At 43.9% G+C, this 22,580-nt stretch overlaps 1 protein-coding gene across 13 annotated transcripts in view; it reads left to right on the forward strand.

Moving 5' to 3' along the window:
• rap1gapa (RAP1 GTPase activating protein a) overlaps positions 1 to 22,580 on the forward strand; it is a 91,606-nt gene that overhangs the window by 56,640 nt on the left and 12,386 nt on the right. For 10 of the 13 annotated variants that reach the window (XM_071347957.1, XM_071347959.1, XM_071347958.1 and 7 more), the window contains 14 exons: positions 6,048 to 6,150; positions 15,472 to 15,507; positions 16,817 to 16,864; positions 17,247 to 17,285; positions 17,449 to 17,640; positions 18,307 to 18,410; positions 18,944 to 19,022; positions 19,141 to 19,194; positions 19,314 to 19,397; positions 20,763 to 20,863; positions 20,983 to 21,112; positions 21,756 to 21,911; positions 22,033 to 22,104; positions 22,217 to 22,303. In XM_071347957.1, the coding sequence (XP_071204058.1) occupies positions 6,048 to 6,150; positions 15,472 to 15,507; positions 16,817 to 16,864; positions 17,247 to 17,285; positions 17,449 to 17,640; positions 18,307 to 18,410; positions 18,944 to 19,022; positions 19,141 to 19,194; positions 19,314 to 19,397; positions 20,763 to 20,863; positions 20,983 to 21,112; positions 21,756 to 21,911; positions 22,033 to 22,104; positions 22,217 to 22,303 (1,285 nt within the window). Of the gene's footprint in view, positions 1 to 6,047; positions 6,151 to 9,651; positions 9,979 to 15,471; positions 15,508 to 16,816; positions 16,865 to 17,246; positions 17,286 to 17,448; positions 17,641 to 18,306; positions 18,411 to 18,943; positions 19,023 to 19,140; positions 19,195 to 19,313; positions 19,398 to 20,762; positions 20,864 to 20,982; positions 21,113 to 21,755; positions 21,912 to 22,032; positions 22,105 to 22,216; positions 22,304 to 22,580 lie in introns of those variants that run through there. The other 3 variants (XM_071347960.1, XM_071347968.1, XM_071347963.1) reach the window with 2 other exon arrangements.

The raw sequence follows: 22,580 nt of genomic DNA on the forward strand, positions 1-22,580 counted from the left end.
TGGTCACTATGCAGAGTTCTCCCCAAATTAGAGGGGCGCTGCACCACCTTGTCTGCTTGGCTGCACCACTATGTAAAGATTTTAGAGTTAATGAAACTGATATTTAATAATGATAGAATAACTATCTTTGATCACCAATGATCGCCGTTCATAAATTCTGAGCATTATCATGTTCCTCAATTTATTAGCGCATTTCAGCAGTAGGCTATCTGGACACAGAGCGCTCTCAGGACACACCGAGTGCAATGTTGTCAAATCGTACAAACTTGGTGACGACAGTCAAACAAATGTCAAATGACCAAAGTTGCTAAGCTTGCTAGATAACATCCTTCAACGAATGACAGAATATCCCCTATATTTGGCAAAATCGAGTTGATGATTATACAGATACATTTAACATTTAAGTCATTTAGCTGACGCTCTTATCCAGAGCGACTTACAAATTGGGAAGTTCATACATATTCATCCTGGTCCCCCCGTGGGGAATGAACCCACAACCCTGGCGTTGCAAGCGCCATGCTCTACCAACTGAGCCACACAGGACCTGATAGCAGATCAGTTCATGAATAACGAAGAATAAAAAGTGGAAATATACTGAACAAAAATATAAAGGCAACATGCAACAATTTCAAAGATTTTGCTGAGTTACAGTTCATATAAGGAAATCAGTAAATGTAAATAAATCCATTAGGCCCTTATCTATGGATTTCCCATGACTGGGCAGGGGCACAACCATGGGTGGGCCTGGGAGGACATAGGCCCACCTACTTGGGAGCCAGGCCCACCCAATGGGGAGCCAGGCCCAGCCAATCAAAATGTGTTTTTCCCCACAAAAGGGCTTTATTACAGTCAGAAATACTCCTCAGCATCCCGGTCCCTCTCCTCTCAGACGATCCCGCAGGTGAAGAAGCCGGATGTGGAGGTCCTGGGCTGGCGTGGCTACACGTGGTCTGCGGTTGTGAGGCCGATTGGACGTACTGCCAAATTCTCTAAAAAGACGTTGGAGGCGGCTTATGGTAGAGAAATAACATTCAATTCTCTGGCAACAGCTCTGGTGGATATTCCTGCAGTCAGCATGCCAATTGCACGCTCCCTCAAAACTTGAGACGTCTGTGGCATTGTGTTGTGTGACAAAATTGCACATTTTAGAGTGGTCTTTTATTGTTCCCATCACCTGTGTAATGATCATGCTGTTTAATAAGCTTCTTGACATGCCACACCTGTCAGGTGGATGGATTATCTCGGCAAAGGGGAAATGCTCACTAACAGTGGTGTAAACAAATTTGTGCACAAAATTTGAGGGAAATGCGTATGGAACATTTCTGGGATCTTTTATTTTAGCTCATGAAACATTGGACCAACACATTACATGTTGCGTTTATACTTTTGTTCAGTATTTTTTCAGTGTTGCTGACACAGCGTCTCCTGGTTTTGCTATTGAATGTATCTGACTGTAACATTTATAGGTCCCCAAGGTTAGCCCTCGCAGCATTGTGAATGTTGTACATCCGGCAGCTTGGACTCTATTCTATTTCAGTTCCTACAGTCAATCAATCCTGCTTGCTGATTCATGTTGAACACCACTACAAGTTGTATTTTCATTAGTACACGTCCAGACTATTGATTGCCATGCCAACAAATTAAACCTCCCCTAGTAAATTGACTGATTAATCACGAAAGTTTGATTACAGTTAGGCTACATTCGATGGACCACTACTGTCTACACTGTATTGGTATTGATTAAGGCATTGATGCTGCCTTGAGGTGTTTGTGGCTCAATGTCTCACACACCTATGGCATGGCTAGTGGTTTCAGAGAGAGAGCAGATTATTTCAGAGAGGATACAGTAGTGCTCAGGAGTGCAACATCCACATTGTGTGGCAGGCAGACAGGCAGTTTCCTGGGTTGGAGATTGTGAGTAGAGAGATGTGTGGCAGGGAGGGTGGCAGGCAGACAGTCTCCTGGGTTGGAGATTGTGAGTAGAGAGATGTGTGGCAGGGAGGGTGGCAGGCAGGCAGTCTCCTGGGTTGGAGACTGTGAGTAGAGAGATGTGTGGCAGGTAGGGTGGCAGGCAGGCAGAGAGGTAGAGATGTGTGGCAGACAGGCAGAGATGTGTGGCATGGAAGGTGGTAGGCAGGCAGTCTCATGGGTTGGAGATGGTGAGTAGAGAGATGTGTGGCAGGCAGGTAGAGATGTGTGGCAGACAGGCAGAGATGTGTGGCAGGGAAGGTGGCAGGCAGGCAGTCTCCTGGGTTGGAGACGGTGAGTAGAGAGATGTGTTGCAGGCAGGTAGAGATGTGTGGCAGAGAGGCAGAGATGTGTGGCAGGGAAGGTGGCTGGCAGGCAGGCAGTCTCCTGGGTTGGAGACGGTGAGTAGAGAGATGTGTTGCAGCCTGGTAGAGATGTGTGGCAGAGAGGCAGAGATGTGTGGCAGGGAAGGTGGCTGGCAGGCAGGCAGTCTCCTGGGTTGTAGACGGTGAGTAGAGAGATGTGTTGCAGGGAGGGTGGCTGAGTGTCCTCCCTGGATCCCTGAAGTGACTCTACTCTCCAGAGAGACTCCTGCTTAATGGGACATAAAGCACACTTAGAGAAAATAAGATATTATTCACAGCAGTAGTTTGCACACTTTGTGTGCTTGTTTGGTGTAAGATATCATTATCTTATTTTATGATTGTGACATTGTGAATATTGCTGATTATTTTTTAGAGATCATTGTTATCTATGTGACTGAGCTTGATGAGTTTGTCATTGCTCTGGGAGGTCAGTGGGTTAACATACCGCTAATGGATTTGTGTTGACATATACTGTATGTTGTGAAGACCTAGGAAGTATCTTTACAATCTGACATCCTTTTGTTAGTGGTTTGTTTTGGCATGTAGATCATTCTAAATAATTTCACATTCACCCACACTACTCACCCCGGGCCCCTTACAAACAGTGCCACCCAAATCGGCTAAGTCTGGTCTAACTCTAGTTTTTAGAGATATAGTTACAGAATGTGAGGTTAGTATTACCTGTTAGAGCCTATTTCTCATCCTCTGTGGAATTTCACGTTTCCTGGGTAGCTAGCTTCGTAGTCGATATTCCACATTGTGTAGTGGTTTTATCTCAAGGTTAATAAAAGCTGCATCTTGTCAGCCTTGACAAACAAGGAGGTGAAATGGTGGACGTGAAGGTAATGCATTTACTCAGGAGTGTGGCGGGCAAGCAGCCCAATCTGGAGAATAATCACATTTCTGCTCAGAGAGGTTGTCTGCTGTGTGATGGATGGGGCCTTGGAGAGGATACCTGGGCACGCTGTTCTCGTGCACTATTTAATCAAACATCTGGAATAAAAGGACATGGGCTCACTCAAGACACTTTCTGATATTTCTAGGTTGACCCCAGTCAATCTCTCACACCACATTGTGCCACTTCAGGCGCAGTTAGATTGTGATCAGGACTATCTTGTCACAGTGGGATTCAAACTCGGGGCGTGGAATGGCAAAGAATTCACCAAAATGTTGACAAAATGTTGACTGTAACAAGTCTCAAGGTACGCTTGTTTCACATATAAAAACGTTGACTGTAACAAGTCTGAAGGTACCCTTGTTTTACATATCCAGTCTTTTGGAATGGTTTCTGTAAGAAAGAGAGCTCAACTCTCATAGCCCCGGGAACCGCTTTTGTGTTTTTCTCCAGTCACATGAGTCAACATGTATCTATGATATAATAATACTCCTGTCAGAACAATAGAGGAAGGAAGACAAAGCAGAGAAGAGAAGGGTTGGAATGATATTGGATTAGTTTACTCAATCTCTTCATATCGCTCTTCAACCTCAGTTCACTTTTTACACCATAGGCCAGAGATGGGAATCTTTGGTAGGGGTGGGGGCCACAAAAAACGGAACTCATTATGAGGGGCCGCAGTGGCTCATGGGTCTGCGTACCCACACCCACCCTTGTGACAGTGAAAAGAAAATTGCATTTCCTGCAATTCTACACATTTTACCATGGTGCGGAGAGAAGATTTTTGAAATTGTATAACTCATTTCATGGTATTCTTCTAATTTTGCCATGGGGCTGAGAGAAGTGTGCAGTTTTAGAGCTAATATCCTGAAATTCTACACATTTTGCCATGGAGGCAAATGTTGGCAGTCTTTAACATGATAACTGATGATCAATGGGCCCCACCCCGGTTGGTAATTTGACCATGGATGGAGGGGTTTGGGTTTGGGTTTGGGTCAGAGTGCTAAGAACCTTGGCGTGATCCTGGACAACACCCTGTCGTTCTCAACTAACATCAAGGCGGTGACCCGTTCCTGTAGGTTCATGCTCTACAACATTCGCAGAGTACGACCCTGCCTCACACAGGAAGCAGGTCCTAATCCAGGCACTTGTCATCTCCCGTCTGGATTACTGCAACTCGCTGTTGGCTGGGCTCCCTGCCTGTGCCATTAAACCCCTACAACTCATCCAGAACGCCGCAGCCCGTCTGGTGTTCAACCTTCCCAAGTTCTCTCACGTCACCCCGCTCCTCCGCTCTCTCCACTGGCTTCCAGTTGAAGCTCGCATCCGCTACAAGACCATGGTGCTTGCCTACGGAGCTGTGAGGGGAACGGCACCTCCGTACCTTCAGGCTCTGATCAGGCCCTACACCCAAACAAGGGCACTGCGTTCATCCACCTCTGGCCTGCTCGCCTCCCTACCTCTGAGGAAGTACAGTTCCCGCTCAGCCCAGTCAAAACTGTTCGCTGCTCTGGCAGCCCAATGGTGGAACAAACTCCCTCACGACGCCAGGTCAGCGGAGTCAATCACCACCTTCCGGAGACACCTGAAACCCCACCTCTTTAAGGAATACCTAGGATAGGATAAAGTAATCCTTCTAACCCCCCCCCCCTTAAAAGAGTTAGATGCACTATTGTAAAGTGGTTGTTCCACTGGATATCATAAGGTGAATGCACCGATTTGTAAGTCGCTCTGGATAAGAGCGTCTGCTAAATGACTTAAATGTAAAAATGTAAATGTTTGTGTACTGTTAACGCCGGTCTGTCTGTCTGTCTCTGTCTGTCTGTCTGTCTGTCTGTCTGTCTGTCTGTCTGTCTGTCTGTCTGTCTGTCTGTCTGTCTGTCTGTCTGTCTGTCTGTCTGTCTGTCTGTCTGTCTGTCTGTCTGTCTGTCTGTCTGTACTCACCCCGTCTGTCTTGTTTGTCTGTACTCACCCCGTCTGTCTTCTTTGTCTGTACTCACCCCGTCTGTCTTGTTTGTCTGTACTCACCCCGTCTGTCTTGTTTGTCTGTACTCACCCCGTCTGTCTTGTTTGTCTGTACTCACCCCGTCTGTCTTGTTTGTCTGTACTCACCCCGTCTGTCTTGTTTGTCTGTACTCACCCAGTCTGTCTTGTTTGTCTGTACTCACCCCGTCTGTCCTGTCTGTCTGTAGTCCCTATTTGCTCTGCCTGTTCCGCTGGGCTCATTCCTATGCTCACACTATCAACTGACTTCTGTATAGTCCTTCATTGACTCTGCAATATTCAACACTCATTGGGAGGGACATGTAACCGTAGAATACCAATTCTTTTATAGTAATCTTTTCTACAAGTTTAGATAGCTGGCCGCTAGACTAGCTGACCAATCTAAAATAAAAATGCTGACATGGGCTACGTAATTGAGTGACTGCTGATGCACAACCATATTATTCTAACTCTCAACATTAAGTTGAGACCTCGACTGAGTCCCCCCCCAACATTTTCAGAATTAAAAAAAAGAATAATAATATTGGTCTGCGGGTCTACAAAAGGGGCGGTTGCCCATCCCTACCGTACGCCATTGTGATGCTTCTCAGAATGGGCACCATGCAGCAGACAGTGTTTCCTAAATAGCTGTGTTGTATTGTGTTGTGTTGCCATTGTAAGTTCTGCTAATCGCTAACCCTAAAACAGTGAGGCATCCAGTCACATTGTTTATTCCTGTTCTCTCCCCTCATGACCTCAGTGTGATATACAGTATGGGACTTCGTCTGATCTGTCTGATGTTCATGTTTCTCTCTCTGTGTTTTCTGTGTTTCTAGGAAACAAGATGGGGGTGAACCCCGGATCTCAACCACACTAGATCCTCCGTTGTTACAGCCCCCACTGTCCCCGCTCCCGTACACCGCTCCACCGTTCCTCAAGGTAGGAGGGGAGGGAGGGAGTGGATGGAGGGGTTTGGGTTTGTGTACTGTTAACGCCGGTCCTCAGCTCCCAGCCCCAACATAACCTGAACTCACTCACCTTATGTGCTCTGTGTGTCACTTTTCTTGTACTCACCCTGTCTGTCCTGTCTGTCTGTACTCACCCTGTCTGTCCTGTCTGTCTGTACTTACCCTGTCTGTCCTGTCTGCCTGTACTCACCCTGTCTGTACTCACCCTGTCTGTCTGTCCTCACCCTGTCTGTACTCACCCTGTCTGTCCTGTCTGTCTGTCCTCACCCTGTCTGTACTCATCCTGTCTGTCCTGTCTGTCTGTACTCACCCTGTCTGTACTCACCCTGTCTGTACTCACCCTGTCTGTCTGTCCTGTCTGTCTGTCCTCACCCTGTCTGTCCTCACCCTGTCTGTACTCACCATGTCTGTACTCACCCTGTCTGTCCTGTCTGTCTGTACTCACCCTGTCTGTACTCACCCTGTCTGTACTCACCCTGTCTGTCCTGTCTGTCTGTACTCACCCTGTCTGTACTCATCCTGTCTGTCTGTCTGTCTGTCTGTCTGTCTGTACTCACCCTGTCTGTACTCACCCTGTCTGTCCTGTCTGTCTGTACTCACCCTGTCTGTGTGTCTGTCCTGTCTGTCCTGTCTGTCTGTACTCACCCTGTCTGTACTCACCCTGTCTGTATGTCTGTCCTGTCTGTCTGCACTCACCCTGTCTGTCCTGTCTGTCTGTACTCATCCTGTCTGTCTGTCTGTCTGTCTGTCTGTACTCACCCTGTCTGTCCTGTCTGTCTGTCTGTCTGTACTCACCCTGTCTGTCCTGTCTGTCTGTCTGTCTGTCCGTCTGTCTGTCTGTACTCACCCTGTCTGTCTGTCTGTCTGTCCGTCCGTCCGTCCGTCCGTCCCCCTCCCTATGCGACCTGTGTTCCTGTAGTCCCTATTTGCTCTGCCTGTTCCGCTGGGCTCATTCCTATGCTCACACTATCAACTGACTTCTGTATAGTCCTTCATTGACTCGGCAATATTCAACACTCATTGGGAGGGACATGTAACCGTAGAATGACTATTATTTGATATTCATCTTTTCTTTGACTTGTGGAATTAAAGTACGTGTTTGGCAGCTGTTATGATTACATTAGAATGATTACATTAATATCCAAATTGAACAAACCCAGTCCTATTTCATAAATGTGAACAAAAGAGCACCTGAATAATTGTCATTCCAAAGGTAAAATGTCCCTGTGCCAAAACTAGAATATGTCACTTATAAAGACTGGCTTGCCTTCTTACCTCACTAATGTACTATTCTGCTTATGGCTTACAGTTACCTAGCTCTAAATTAATTCACAATTCAAATTGTATCAATAGTACTTTTCACGATACATGTCAGCAGCACACATTTCCAAATGATCCCATTTCAAAGAATCTCTTTTGACACGTCTTACATCTGAACCAAAAGGATAACTAATCTTTCTTAGATATGTTGGGACGTATTAGATTGAAGGGAGCAGAGATTGGAAGATTAAGAGGATACAGTCTTGACGATATCAGTGAGGTTTAAGAGGGCCCTGTACACTTAGGAAGGAAGGATTTACACTTAGGTTAATCCTAAATGAATCCCACCCGTGAAGGATTGGACAGGGCTCGCCACCATGAAGTTCAAACCTTTACAGTCATCTGTAGTGTCACTGTGAGGAGATGATGTGTTAAGGCATTGCTGAGAAATAGTAGATTGTGCTTATTGATAGTTGTTGGAATGAGAGGTACTGTGGGGCAGGGCTGGGGTCAATTCGTATTGAAGGCAGTCAATTTAGGAAGTGATTTAAACATTTGTATAAAATAAATTGTAACTTTTGAAATAAATAGCTTCTACTCTTCAGTTTATTCAGAAGTAATTGAAAATAGAGGCAGTTCTTTCCAATTTTGAATTGTTATTGAAGTGTACTTCCTGAATTGACTGCCTTCAATTCGAATTGACCCCAGCCCTGCTGTTGGGGTCAAAGCCCTCTGCATAGGGCAGTCTTTCTTGTGCACACACACACCTAGCGTCAAGGTTGGTCACAGACTGCTTTGCATGTCACACGACTCCTACCAACTATAATTGAATAAAGTAAATATAATTTTTATCCAACTGTAGAGATTAGATTAGATATGACCTGCAGCTTCCTCTTCTAAATGTTTCCACTCTGAAATTACAATAAAACATGTTTGTTCTGAGTTCATGTAGATACATTATATTTCACTTGACTTTGACGTGAGGTGATGAACAGGGAGAAACATGATATTGATAACATGATATTGTAGCAATCACATAATTTCACAAGATGTAAACATTGTTGTCTATTCAGACCTGCTGCACTCAGTATCAATTGTCATTTTAACTAGTTGTTGACGAGGCTGCAGTCATATAAGTACAGTCATCTCTGCTTTCCATGACGTTTCACTCAGATAAACTGGAATGGCAATGTCTTCATGATTCTTCATGGTTCATTTACTGTATGTGCCCAGTACATTATAAAAAGAGGATGCAAGTCATTATACAGTTCCAAGCTGTTATTCTTTATCTTAGAAATACTCATGGATAATGAAGCATAAACATTGTCTTTACATAGTTACAAAACATATATCAAGAAAATAAGAGGAGGACAAATGAAATAGAGAGCTCTCTATATAGTGGACTGGACCCAGTAGACACACATACCCAGATAGGAAATAGAGAGCTATCTATATAGTGGACTGGACCCAGTAGACACACATGCCCAGATAGAGATACTCCTCTCCAAAGTTGTAATGATGAGCTCAGCTCAGACAGAAAGTGGGTGTGTGGAGTAGCAGCTGCCAGACAGGTCTGGTAGAGAGAGGAGTTATTGTTCCTTATCCTTATGAGAGGCCTATTAGTCCTCTGTAATGAGAGGTCCCATTTCTGACACCTGCACTAGGCCTACATACTGGGCAATGTGGCTGTGGCTGTTCAGACCTCCTCCTCTCTGGCTGGCTGTCTGGCTGGCTGGCTGTCTGGCTGATTCTGCTAATTCTGTGTTCTTTATTTTCTCTTTCTTTCTGAAAAGTCTTTGAAATGATGAATAGCCAAAAAGGAATTGCATTGGAATTGAGACATTTGATTAAGTTCCAATGAAGTTATTCCTAGCAATATGACCCCAAAACATTGTCTCTATTGTTATATAGTGGTGCTATCTGTCCACAACTTCTCTATCTCCAGTGTTGGTAGGAGGGTGCTGCAGGGACTTGTCTGAGCAGTAGAGTACATCACAGCCTGAGGAGTTGGACCATGCTCTACCTCTGGCCATCTGCCAGACACTCAGAGAGAGAGAGGGCTGGGGGACAGGGACAGGAGGAGTAGGGTTGTGCTCATAGTGCACTTTCAGAATGCATTACCTCCTTCTCTACTTCCTAGACAGAGTGGCATAGAGAGAAAGATAGTGAGGATTGCTGACCAATTCTTTGGACACACGGACAGTTGGACACACACCTGATGACACTTGCTGTGTACACACAACTCCGTGACTCTCCTAGTTTGGCTGTAGTTGTTTGGGTAACTTCTACACTGTGGGTGAGGGACTCTGCCTTAACGCAGTGGAATACAGGCATGCCTCTGGGGCAGCAGGCAATGTGCTCTTCTAATACTGGACACTTGAACTTAACAGTTGAACTCACAAACCAGTGACCGTGATTTATTTTCTGCTGGAGGATTTTGTTTCATGGAAAATAGCCTACTTGAAAAATGTCTAAAAGTTGTCAGATCCATCTCAATGCTCCACTGGTGACAGTGGGACCGTGGAGGAAGCACAGCAAAGTAAGTACTCGGATAGACTAGTCACACCTCTGACAGAGAGCTCTCCTTTGATTGTCTGATAATTATTAGGACCAGAGTAAGAACTAAGCAAGGGATCGTGACTCTAAACAGTCATCGGCTATGAAAAGCCAACTGACATTTACTCCTGAGGTGCTGACTTGTTGCACCCTCGACAACTACTGTGATTATTATTATTTGGCCATTTATGAACATCTGGCCACCCCTCATAGCCTGGTTCCTCTCTAGGTTTCTTCCTAGGTTTTGGCCTTTCTAGGGAGTTTTTCCTAGCCACCGTGCTTCTACACCTGCATTGCTTGCTGTTTGGGGTTTTAGGCTGGGTTTCTGTACAGCACTTTGATATATCAGCTGATGTAAGAAGGGCTATATAAATATATTTGATTTGATTACTCATTAGCTACCATGTGTGTGTCAGGAAAAGTGCCCGTTCTCTCTGGCAAGCATGCTAAATTAGACAGGGAAGAAGACAAGGACCGTGGTAGATTTAAGACCCCCATTCATGGCCCTTTTTTTTTTTTTAGATGTGAGCCTTGGGTTATTGTCAGTTCAAATTCAGGTCGGTGTTTTAGACTGAGGATGGATATAGTCAATACTACCCGGATTGTTGTATTTCCTTGCTAATTCAGTTGGAAAGGAAAAATATATGTGTATGTGGGCCTTTAAGAAAACTCCTATACTGTTGTGTTTCTGACAGCTAACAGTTCTGTAAGAAGTAGCAGCAAACAGTTCTGTAAGAAGTAGCAGCAAACAGTTCTGTATGAAGTAGCAGCAGACAGTTCTGTATGAAGTAGCAGCTGACAGTTCTGTATGTAGTAGCAGCAGACAGTTCTGTATGTAGTAGCAGCTGACAGTTCTGTATGTAGTAGCAGCAAACAGTTCTGTATGAAGTAGGAGCAAACAGTTCTGTATGAAGTAGCAGCTGACAGTTCTGTATGTAGTAGCAGCAGACAGTTCTGTATGAAGTAGTAGCTGTCAGTTCTGTATGTAGTAGCAGCAAACAGTTCTGTATGAAGTAGCAGCAAACAGTTCTGTATGAAGTAGCAGCTGACAGTTCTGTATGTAGTAGCAGCTAACAGTTCTGTATGAAGTAGCAGCTAACAGTTCTGTATGAAGTAGCAGCTGACAGTTCTGTATGTAGTAGTAGCTGACAGTTCTGTATGTAGTAGCAGCTGACAGTTCTGTATGTAGTAGCAGCTAACAGTTCTGTATGAAGTAGCAGCTGACAGTTCAGTATGTAGTAGCAGCTAACAGTTCTGTATGAAGTAGCAGCTGACAGTTCTGTATGTAGTAGCAGCTGACAGTTCTGTATGTAGTAGCAGCTGACAGTTCTGTATGTAGTAGCAGCTAACAGTTCTGTATGTAGTAGCAGCTGACAGTTCTGTATGAAGTAGCAGCTGACAGTTCTGTATGTAGTAACAGCTGACAGTTCTGTATGTAGTAACAGCTGACAGTTCTGTATGTAGTAGCAGCTGACAGTTCTGTATGTAGTAGCAGCTGACAGTTATGTATGTAGTAGCAGCTGACAGTTCTGTATGAAGTAGCAGCTGACAGTTCTGTATGTAGTAACAGCTGACAGTTCTGTATGTAGTAACAGCTGACAGTTCTGTATGTAGTAGCAGCTGACAGTTCTGTATGTAGTAACAGCTGACAGTTCTGTATGTAGTAACAGCTGACAGTTCTGTATGTAGTAGCAGCTGACAGTTCTGTATGTAGTAGCAGCTGACATTTCTGTATGTAGTAGCAGCTGACAGTTCTGTATGTAGTAGCAGCTGACAGTTCTGTATGTAGTAGCAGCTGACAGTTCTGTATGTAGTAGCAGCTGACAGTTCTGTATGTAGTAGCAGCTGACAGTTCTGTATGTAGTAGCAGCTGACAGTTCTGTATGTAGTAGCAGCTGACAGTTCTGTATGTAGTAGCAGCTGACAGTTCTGTATGTAGTAGCAGCTGACAGTTCTGTATGTAGTAGCAGCTGACAGTTCTGTATGTAGTAGCAGCTGACAGTTCTGTATGTAGTTGCAGCTGACAGTTATGTATGTAGTAGCAGCTGACAGTTATGTATGTAGTAGCAGCTGACAGTTCTGTATGTAGTAGCAGCTGACAGTTCTGTATGTAGTAGCAGCTGACAGTTCTGTATGTAGTAGCAGCTGACAGTTCTGTATGTAGTAGCAGCTGACAGTTCTGTATGTAGTAGCAGCTGTCAGTTATGTATGTAGTAGCAGCTGTCAGTTATGTATGTAGTAGCAGCTGACAGTTCTGTATGTAGTAGCAGCTGACAGTTCTGTATGCAGTAGCAGCTGACAGTTATGTATGCAGTAGCAGCTGTCAGTTCTGTATGTAGTAGCAGCTGTCAGTTCTGTATGCAGTAGCAGCTGACAGTTATGTATGTAGTAGCAGCTGACAGTTATATATGTAGTAGCAGCTGACAGTTCTGTATGTAGTAGCAGCTGACAGTTCTGTATGTAGTAGCAGCTGACAGTTCTGTATGTAGTAGCAGCTGACAGTTCTGTATGTAGTAGCAGCTGACAGTTCTGTATGTAGTAGCAGCTGACAGTTCTGTATGTAGTAGCAGCTGACAGTTCTGTATGTAGTAGCAGCTGACAGTTCTGTATGTAGTAGCAGCTGTCAGTTATGTATGTAGTAGCAGCTGTCAGTTATGTATGTAGTAGCAGCTGACAGTTCTGTATGTAGTAGCAGCTGACAGTTCTGTATGCAGTAGCAGCTGACAGTTATGTATGCAGTAGCAGCTGTCAGTTCTGTATGTAGTAGCAGCTGTCAGTTCTGTATGCAGTAGCAGCTGACAGTTATGTATGTAGTAGCAGCTGACAGTTATGTATGTAGTAGCAGCTGACAGTTCTGTATGTAGTAACAGCTGACAGTTCTGTATGTAGTAGCAGCTGACAGTTCTGTATGTAGTAGCAGCTGACAGTTCTGTATGTAGTAGCAGCTGACAGTTCTGTATGTAGTAGCAGCTGACAGTTCTGTATGTAGTAGCAGCTGACAGTTCGGTATGTAGTAGCAGCTGACAGTTCTGTATGTAGTAGCAGCTGACAGTTCTGTATGTAGTAGCAGCTGACAGTTCTGTATGTAGTAGCAGCTGACAGTTCTGTATGTAGTAGCAGCTGACAGTTCTGTATGTAGTAGCAGCTGACATTTCTGTATGTATTAGCAGCTGACAGTTCTGTATGTAGTAGCAGCTGACAGTTCTGTATGTAGTAGCAGCTGACAGTTCTGTATGTAGTAGCAGCTGACAGTTCTGTATGTAGTAGCAGCTGACAGTTCTGTATGTAGTTGCAGCTGACAGTTATGTATGTAGTAGCAGCTGACAGTTATGTATGTAGTAGCAGCTGACAGTTCTGTATGTAGTAGCAGCTGACAGTTCTGTATGTAGTAGCAGCTGACAGTTCTGTATGTAGTAGCAGCTGACAGTTCTGTATGTAGTAGCAGCTGACAGTTCTGTATGTAGTAGCAGCTGTCAGTTATGTATGTAGTAGCAGCTGTCAGTTATGTATGTAGTAGCAGCTGACAGTTCTGTATGTAGTAGCAGCTGACAGTTCTGTATGCAGTAGCAGCTGACAGTTATGTATGCAGTAGCAGCTGTCAGTTCTGTATGTAGTAGCAGCTGTCAGTTCTGTATGCAGTAGCAGCTGACAGTTATGTATGTAGTAGCAGCTGACAGTTATATATGTAGTAGCAGCTGACAGTTCTGTATGTAGTAGCAGCTAACATTTCTGTATGAAGTAGCAGCTAACATTTCTGTATGAAGTAGCAGATGACAGTTATGTATGTAGTAGCAGCAAACAGTTCTGTATGCAGTAGCAGCTGACAGTTATGCATGTAGTAGCAGCTGACAGTTATGTATGTAGTAGCAGCTGACAGTTATGTATGTAGTAGCAGCTGACAGTTCTGTATGTAGTAGCAGCTAACATTTCTGTATGAAGTAGCAGATGACAGTTATGTATGTAGTAGCAGCAAACAGTTCTGTATGCAGTAGCAGCTGACAGTTATGTATGTAGTAGCAGCTAACATTTCTGTATGTAGTAGCAGCAGACAGTTCAGTATGTAGTAGCAGCTGACAGTTCTGTATGTAGTAGCAGCTGACAGTTCTGTATTTAGTATGTAGACCATAAGGACGTCATGTGCTCTCTAAACCGTTCAGCTGGCCAAACTGTTTTGTGAATGTCATTGTTTTCGACAGTGTGTTTTCCAGGCCAGTGATGTTTGTCTGTAGGGTTTGTACTAGTTTGTACTGTAGCCGACATTTGTTGTTTGCGTATAGCGGAGGACTTTACTCATACTCACCCTGAACACTCAGACCATGTAGTACTGTACACAAACGGTTTGGTCAGCCTTGAGGGAGTGTGCCTTTTGGCTGGACAGCTTCTTTTGACAAACAACACATTTGAGACTGGAATTATCATACTCTTTAGATACTGAGTAACAACCTTAATCAACGCTACAATTTAAAAGAAATAAAACGTTACAATTTAAAAGAAATAAAACGCAACTTGTCCTAACTTCTCAGCGTGCGAAATGGTGAGGGAATGTTGTTACATGGAGATACATTCATTGTTGTGGTTAATCAGTTGAAACATGAATGAGCGTGCTTTAGTTTTGAAAAACAGGTCAGTCAGTGTTGAGTATGGAACACGGTCAACTTCAACCAGGGAGGGGTGGATTAGTTCACACAGATGGAATCTGTCAAAAGGTCCAGTAAAAGTGTTGATAAGAAATGGAGGATGACTAAATTCTACTGGGACGTTTTAGTCCTACATAACATGTGACTGTATCATACAGTACATGGAAGATGCTGCATTTTCCAAACTGTAGTTTTTTTGATGTTGATGAATGGTGTACTGGCAACCTGCCGAAGACTGATGCAGACCGACTGAGCGAACATGATGCAGACCCGACTCCTAACGTATAGCTTAGAAGCTTTTTGTGTCAGACTATATACTGTACCTCTTGGCAATACAGTATATCTCAGACATACAGTAGAGTGTCATGTTCTTGTTGTTATTGTCATGGAACATTGTCTTAACTGGTGTCATCATCAGTGGGAGAAAGATGTGGCTTGGACTGACTCTCTCTGTGAGATGGGGTGAGTCCCTCCATTCAGGCTCACAGCCCAGGCCCTTTAATATACTGTATCAATTGATGAGTACCACGCTGGTGATTTTACGTATGTGTTGCTCTCTGAGATGTAAACACCCTTTTAAAAGGAATATTCCAGTAAAAGAGGAGTCTCACTTCTGAGGGAAAAAAACTTAGGCGAGTGTGTGTTTCAACGGGGCCAGATGTGTAATGCCGTGGAGAACTAATGCATAACAAATGAATTGTGTGACGGTGCTATGAAAGCGTATGTTATAGTACAGAGTTCACACAGTCAGTATTCAGACATTGGAACATGTCCCTCTCTAACACTGATAAAGCAACTATCATAGAGTTTAATTCATGTCCACTTTCTCCTCTCTCCAGACCACAGATTTATTTGAAATGATTGAGAAGATGCAGGTAAGGTATATTGGATTTATTTTTGTTGCTTTTAAAAAATCTAACCTAAGCTTTCCAAGCAAGGCAGTGTCACTAACCAGTGAATTAGTATCTGTGAGCTCTGTTGGCTTTGCATTTCAGTAACAATGGCTTGTCTTACCTCTGTACTCAGGGTCAGCAGGGCTGGGTAAGACAGTGTTAAAGGAAAGATGTCAGGGGTGATATGTCTGGACAGATGATACTTATGATACTTCTACCCAGCCTCCCGCGCTGCTAATTATCTTGCTTCAAAGAACACCCGATAACCCTCTGTCCTTTGAAAGCCATTACCATCCTCCCTACCCAAAATAGAGGAATATAGGTTAACATGACAGCCTTTGCACTACTACAACACAAGATAAGACCGTGTTTGATACACTACTAAAAATTGGGGAACAGGGTGTCCTTTTTACACTGTCTGAAAGTACATTTTTACTTTAACAGATGACTTTATAGTACTTACTGTAACAGCATCAACATTAATATGTGATGTTCATCTCTATTTATGATGTTTTACTTCAAGATTATTATGAGAAAAGGAAACCAAATATGGACTTGAAGAAAAGGGGTTTTTATGCTCTGTTGACAGAGTTATGTGTAAAGGCATGTCTTTGAACAGAAGATAATCAGTTTGTTTGCCAAGTGCTCCAGGAATCCCTCCTCTCCTCTATCTCAGACAGCATATCAAACAGACAGCAGCACCTATCAGCTCCATCATATCAGACAGACTCACAGCCCTCACATGGTCAGTCCTTTACCCACATGTCTGTAGCCAGTATCTGTACACACTCATGGACTGAGGAACAAACACTCCACTTGTGTTTTAGGGGTATTCAGGCCTCATACTGTCCGTATGCCAAGTCTTTATAAGTGACACAGTCCCAAAGGTCTTATTACTGCATCCATGCCTTTGTCTTTCAGGTTAACTGGCTGCTCTTTTCACAGAATAATGAATTCTATGCATCTCCTTACCTAACTCTCTATCTCTCTCCAACTCCTCACTCTGCATCCCTTTGCTCTTTTGCCCACTTTCTGTATTACACACATGGATGGCTGTGTTACCTCTTAGTCTGTTGATAATATGATTAGTCATCCCTGTACTTTGTTACTCCCTCTGGAACTGTGGATTCAAATGTAACTAATCTGTCAGATAAGATGTACGACACGGTTGTGAATCAGTAATAATGATGAACGTCTCTGGACCTCTGATGACCTGGGTTTGGACTGTAACATCAGCTATCATGTGTAACTAGCATTCTCTTCTTCTTCTCTCTCTCTCTCTCTCTCTCAGGGCAAAAGAATGGAGGAGCAGCGATGCACCTTTCCTCCCCCACTCAAAGTACGCTGGCTCTCAAGACCTCTCTCACACTGACACACAGTACCTCCATTGTCTTACTGCTCCTCATATCTCTCTGTATCTGACTGCTGACAAGAGAAAAATGTTGTCCATGCTTACAGTCCACAGCACTCCAAATGCTCAAATCTAGCAGCCCTCCATATCTAATAATGTATAAACTAACATGGTTATAAGGATATAATAAATGTTACAGAGTAATATAATCATCACATCCCCGCAGCCTCATTGTCTGTATCAAAGCTGATAGGCACTTTGGCTTGGATTTAATGGTCACACAGCATCACATCATTCAATTAGTAGTATCACTGAAGACTACTGAGAGACAAATGTCTTACTTGGTGTGTCTGTGTTGTTCTCTCTGCAGACTGAGGAGGACTACATTCCTTACCCCAGTGTCCATGAGGTATGTACAGACTCAACTTAAATGCAGTCATTTCACCAGTAACATGGATTTGGGGTATTTGTGGTTCATGGTTGATATTTCAGAATTCATTAGAAATCACTATCACACTGCTTGGGCAAAAAGCCCCCAACCTCTCTGTGCTCATCTCCATGTTGTGAACCAGGTGTTAGAGAGAAAGAGCGGGTTCCCCCTGATTCTGCTACCTCAGTTTGGGGGTTACTGGATCGAGGGGAACAACCATGAGCTGAGTGATAGTACTGACCCAGACCAGATCCAGCCTCTGTCCCCCACCACACGCAACAAGCTGGAGAGTAACTGCACCGCCAAGATCTACAGAAAGCACTTTCTGGGCAAGGTGAGCCTGAACACTGGGACTGTTGTGAAGGAGTTTTCATTTCAGCATTTCTGTACTTTGTCTTCTCCTTCATCCCCCCTGTCCTTCCAATCACTTCCAACTGCCCCTACAATAATATGGCATTCTACTAGTATGGAGAGACCATAACTCATATAGGTAAGTGTTTTACAATCAATGTCCATTGCTATTCATTACAGTAATGAAAGTGAATGAGGGTTAGAACAATCCCACCTGGTAACCTAATAAGAGCAACTTATCGTGCCGGTTGACACTTCAGAGACTGGTGCTAATGAAGATAATGAAGATGCATTAGGCTTTGCCACATGTTTTACACCAGCCAGAGTAATAGGAAACACATTTAGTCTGCTCATAGAGGTGAGGAAAGATTCTGAATGGAATAGCAGCAGTTGCCTGGCACAGAAAGCCTACTGTTAATGAACTAATTAAAAGTGTGTGTGTGTGTGTGTGTGTGTGTGTGTGTGTGTGTGTGTGTGTGTGTGTGTGTGTGTGTGTGTGTGTGTGTGTGTGTGTGTGTGTGTGTGTGTGTGTGTGTGTGTGTGTGTGTGTGTGTGTGTGTGTGTGTGTGTGTGTAACCGCGCTTGTGTGTGCAATTTTAGAGAGAAAATGGTCTCTTCGGCTGACTGTGTGCTTGTGCTGCGTCACCAGGAGCACTTTAATTACTACTCAGTGGACGGCGCTCTGGGACATCTGGTGTTCTCCCTGAAGTATGACGAGATCGGAGACCAGGAACACCTTCGCCTCATGCTCAGGTAAAACAACCTTAGCCTCCCACCACCATCATCATCACCACCGCCACCACCAGCATCATCATCATCACATCCTTCTCTCTGCTGGCTCTCATCCCTCTCCCCTCCTCCCCTTCCATCCCCACGTTCTCCTTTATCAGGACACTGTGTATACATACAGTACATACAGTACTAGACTGTAAACATACTGATTCTGTTTACAGAAGTCTGTATCTCTACAGCTGAGTAATGCACAGTTGTAGCTCTGCTGTAATCAATGGAAAGCTGCTCAAATTAGAATTTCCATTCACTTCCAGTGTTTATATAAGTCGTTCCCTGGTGTTTATATAATCCCATTCTCCAACTGATAGTCCTGTCATAGGAGTCATGAAGCCAGAGGGAGAGTGAAAACACCGCACTGTCATTTCCTCATCCGCATGATGTGACAGATGGACTATTTAGGTCAGTGGGTGGGTGGAGGGATACGGACGCAGGGACAGAAGTGTTGCATCACTATGATCATCGTGAGAACATGTTGTTATGATTGTCATCACCAGGACCAAGCTGAAGACCTATCATGATGTGATCCCCATATCCTGTCTCACGGAGTTCCCTAACGTGGTGCAGATGGCCAAGGTGAGAGCATGGTTAGGAACAGTTTATCAAAACACATGTTCAAAAGTTGCAGTGTCATAATAGTATCATAATGACACTTGATGAAAGCGTCCATGATTTCATGTGTTCTTTTTGACAGCTTGTCTGTGAAGAAGTGAATGTGGATCGCTTTTTTCCTGCCCTTTACCCAAAAGTAAGCCTTGTGTTTTGAAGTGTTCTACTTCTGAGATATTTAACAACAGAAATCTACCTTTTACATGGATAGTTAACATCTGATTCTGACTATTCATTCAATCTGTGATCTGTCAATAGGCTTCAAGACTCATCGTCACTTTTGATGAACATGTCATTAGCAACAACTTCAAGTTTGGAGTCATCTACCAGAAGTTTGGACAGGTGAGCCTTGGTACATCAAGACCAGTTAAAACTATTGGTAACACTAAATACAGAGCACATCAAATCATCATCAGGCCGAACTCAAGTACTGACTGAGTCCTGAAGTTAGTTCATTAACATGAGTACCCTCTCTTGCAATTCTCATAAGAAAATTAATATGCTCAAAGGGTGATTAAGCAACATTTTGTGACTATCAACAGTGGACTAATTAAAAAAACATGTTTTTAGTGGAGTTTCCCTTTAATGCTTATACTCCTCCCCCATTACATTCATATAGTCTCTCTAAGCCTAAGTCAACTATATGTTTCTCTTCAGTATTCCTTCTCATTACAATCACAACACTATTGTTTACTGATAAGCTACTGGAGCCTCAATAGAGGGCCCTTGTATCTTTTCATGGAGCCTAGGGAGTGGAGCTCCACATCCTTGACCTTTAAACTCTAAAGGAGAGGACCACACTCAGCAGATATAGGCTCCATCTCACAGAGGCTCCAGGGGCCTCAATAACCATCTCCTCAGAACCCAGAGAGACATTAACATGCAGGAGAAACACTGGGGATTGAATACACATAGAAAAGCAAAGGAGAGAGGGAGGGTGGGAGGGAGAGAGGGCAAACAAAGATCTGAGTGGTCCCTCTCAACCTCACTCATAGATGTGTGCACACACACAGAGCCACTCCAGTCACAGCACAAACAAACTCACTAGAGAGACAAAAGCACTCTCTCTCGTCCGTCAAAGTGAAGGGCCTCTCCTGTCTTCTCATCTCACAGAGCTGTGTAATTGACAGCCAGGAGTGATAAACTAACCCTCACCTCATGATCTTCGCATCCTCTATACGTTTATTGAAAGCTTGGTCTTCCTTCCTCCAGGCACCTTAGAGATCTAACTGTGTTAAATGAGAACGGTGTGATATTATGATTGACCATGCTCCCTGTACTGTACGTTTGTAGTTAAGCCCAATGCTAATCATGCATTATGCTGATGGATGCTAAGGGTACTTCTGTCAGACGCCACTATAGATTTTCTAATGCAAGTGTTGTTGACAGTGTTTTGTCTTGATGTTTGTTGACGGGTCCTGAAGTATAGTTAGATTTTTACACAGCTCCCTATTTTCTGTGTATTCTGGGATCAGGGACAAAAGTGTTATTATTATTCACTCATTATTCTAGTTTTGTATTAGCCATAATAATGATAGTATTCACAATACAGCAAATAACTTACATCTTCTCAAGTATGTCATCATGAGACCTTCATATATATGACATGATAATAGGTTATGTAATCCTCATAGTGCTTTAGTCAATGGCAGTGTTTTTCTTCAAATGTATGACTGCCGTTAACCTCTACAAAATCCTTGTTTGCAGACATCAGAAGTAGAGTTGTTTGGAAACAGTGCCGAAAGTCCTGCCTTTGTTGAATTCCTAGAGTTTCTGGGGGAGAAGGTCGAGCTGCATGACTTTAAAGGGTAAGAAGTTGTTAATATACTCATTCAATATCAAACAACCAGGATCTTGTATGGATATCCTGAACAGTGTATTTGAGAAAGAGGCAGGTTTCACTGAGTGGTCCTATCTATTGGTCTAGGTTTCGTGGTGGGTTGGACGTGATCCACGGCCAGACAGGCTCTCAGTCCGTCTACCACAACTACCGCAACAAGGAGATCATGTTTCATGTGTCTACCAAGCTGCCTTACACCGAGGGGGACACACAACAGGTACTGTACCAGCCTCCCCTGCTCTACCTCTCCTGCTCTATACATTTGATGCAGACTGTCATCATCTGTCATGGATCACGTTTTAAAGATGGCTGTAGGACATGAGTATTGTTATTCATATGATCCATTATGATTGGAAACATCATGGAAACATTCATGCAGCGTATATATATTTCAGTCCAGTCTTACATGAGTCACTTTCTCAGTCTTCGCTCATCAGGGGAAGTGTCACAACTCAAACACAGACAGACACCTTATCCGGACTCATACACAAACAATGTCTTAAGCCGCTGCAGCCGATTGAGAGTAAAGCCAATCAGAGCTGTTGTCCAAGTTGATATGGTGGAGCAGCAACATTTCCCCAGGTGTTTGTTTGTCCTGGCTCATCTGCTGTGAGAGAGAGGGACGGAGAGGGGAGAACAGACAGACAGACAGACAGACAGACAGACAGACAGACAGACAGACAGACAGACAGACAGTTACACACACACACACACACACACACACACACACACACACACACACACACACACACACACACACACACACACACATACACACACATACACACACATGTTCTTGACCATTGCATGTGATATGAATGCAGAGTTTTTTAAAAACAAGTTGCTGTGTTGTGTTGCAGTTGCAGAGAAAGAGGCACATAGGGAACGACATCGTGGCCATAGTGTTCCAGGAGGAGAGTACACCCTTCGTACCAGATATGATCGCCTCCAACTTCCTCCATGCCTACGTGGTGGTGCAGGTGGAGAACGCCTGTACTGACAACGTACTGTACAAGGTGCTGTATCCGTCCCTGATCTTCATTAATAAACACATAGACGGTCTCATGTCGCCCACCAAACTATCATACCACACACATATTATCACCATTCATGGCACATCTGATTGTCACCTGTTAGGTGTCAGTGACAGCTCGAGATGACGTACCTTTCTTTGGACCTCCCCTGCCAGACCCGGCCGTTTTTAGAAAAGTGAGTTGGTCCAACTACAATCCCAACTCCGGTGGACTTTGGTCAGCTTCAGTGTTTTCTCCCCTCTCCATCATCTTGTCTGTCATTCAGTCCATTTCCTCTTTTATCCCAGGGTCCAGAATTCCAGGAGTTCCTCTTCACTAAGCTCATCAACGCTGAGTATGCCTGCTACAAAGCTGAGAAATTTGCCAAACTGGAGGTGAGTTATTCTCCTTCTCAGTCATGGTTTTCAATGTCAGACATTTTTTTTGGGCAGACAGTGTTTTCAGTGTTTCTCTGCCAAGGTATGACACCTACCATTACTTATCATCTGTGAATGCTTTTCTGGGAATTTGTAACTTTAACTAGGTGTGTGTGTGTGTGTGTGTGTGTGTGTGTGTGTGTGTGTGTGTGTGTGTGTGTGTGTGTGTGTGTGTGTGTGTGTGTGTGTGTGTGTGTGTGTGTGTGTGTGTGTGTGTGTGTGTGTGTGTGTGTGT

The sequence above is a fragment of the Salvelinus alpinus genome, chromosome 17, assembly GCF_045679555.1.
Source record: "Salvelinus alpinus chromosome 17, SLU_Salpinus.1, whole genome shotgun sequence".
Classification (NCBI taxonomy): Eukaryota; Metazoa; Chordata; class Actinopteri; order Salmoniformes; family Salmonidae; genus Salvelinus; species Salvelinus alpinus.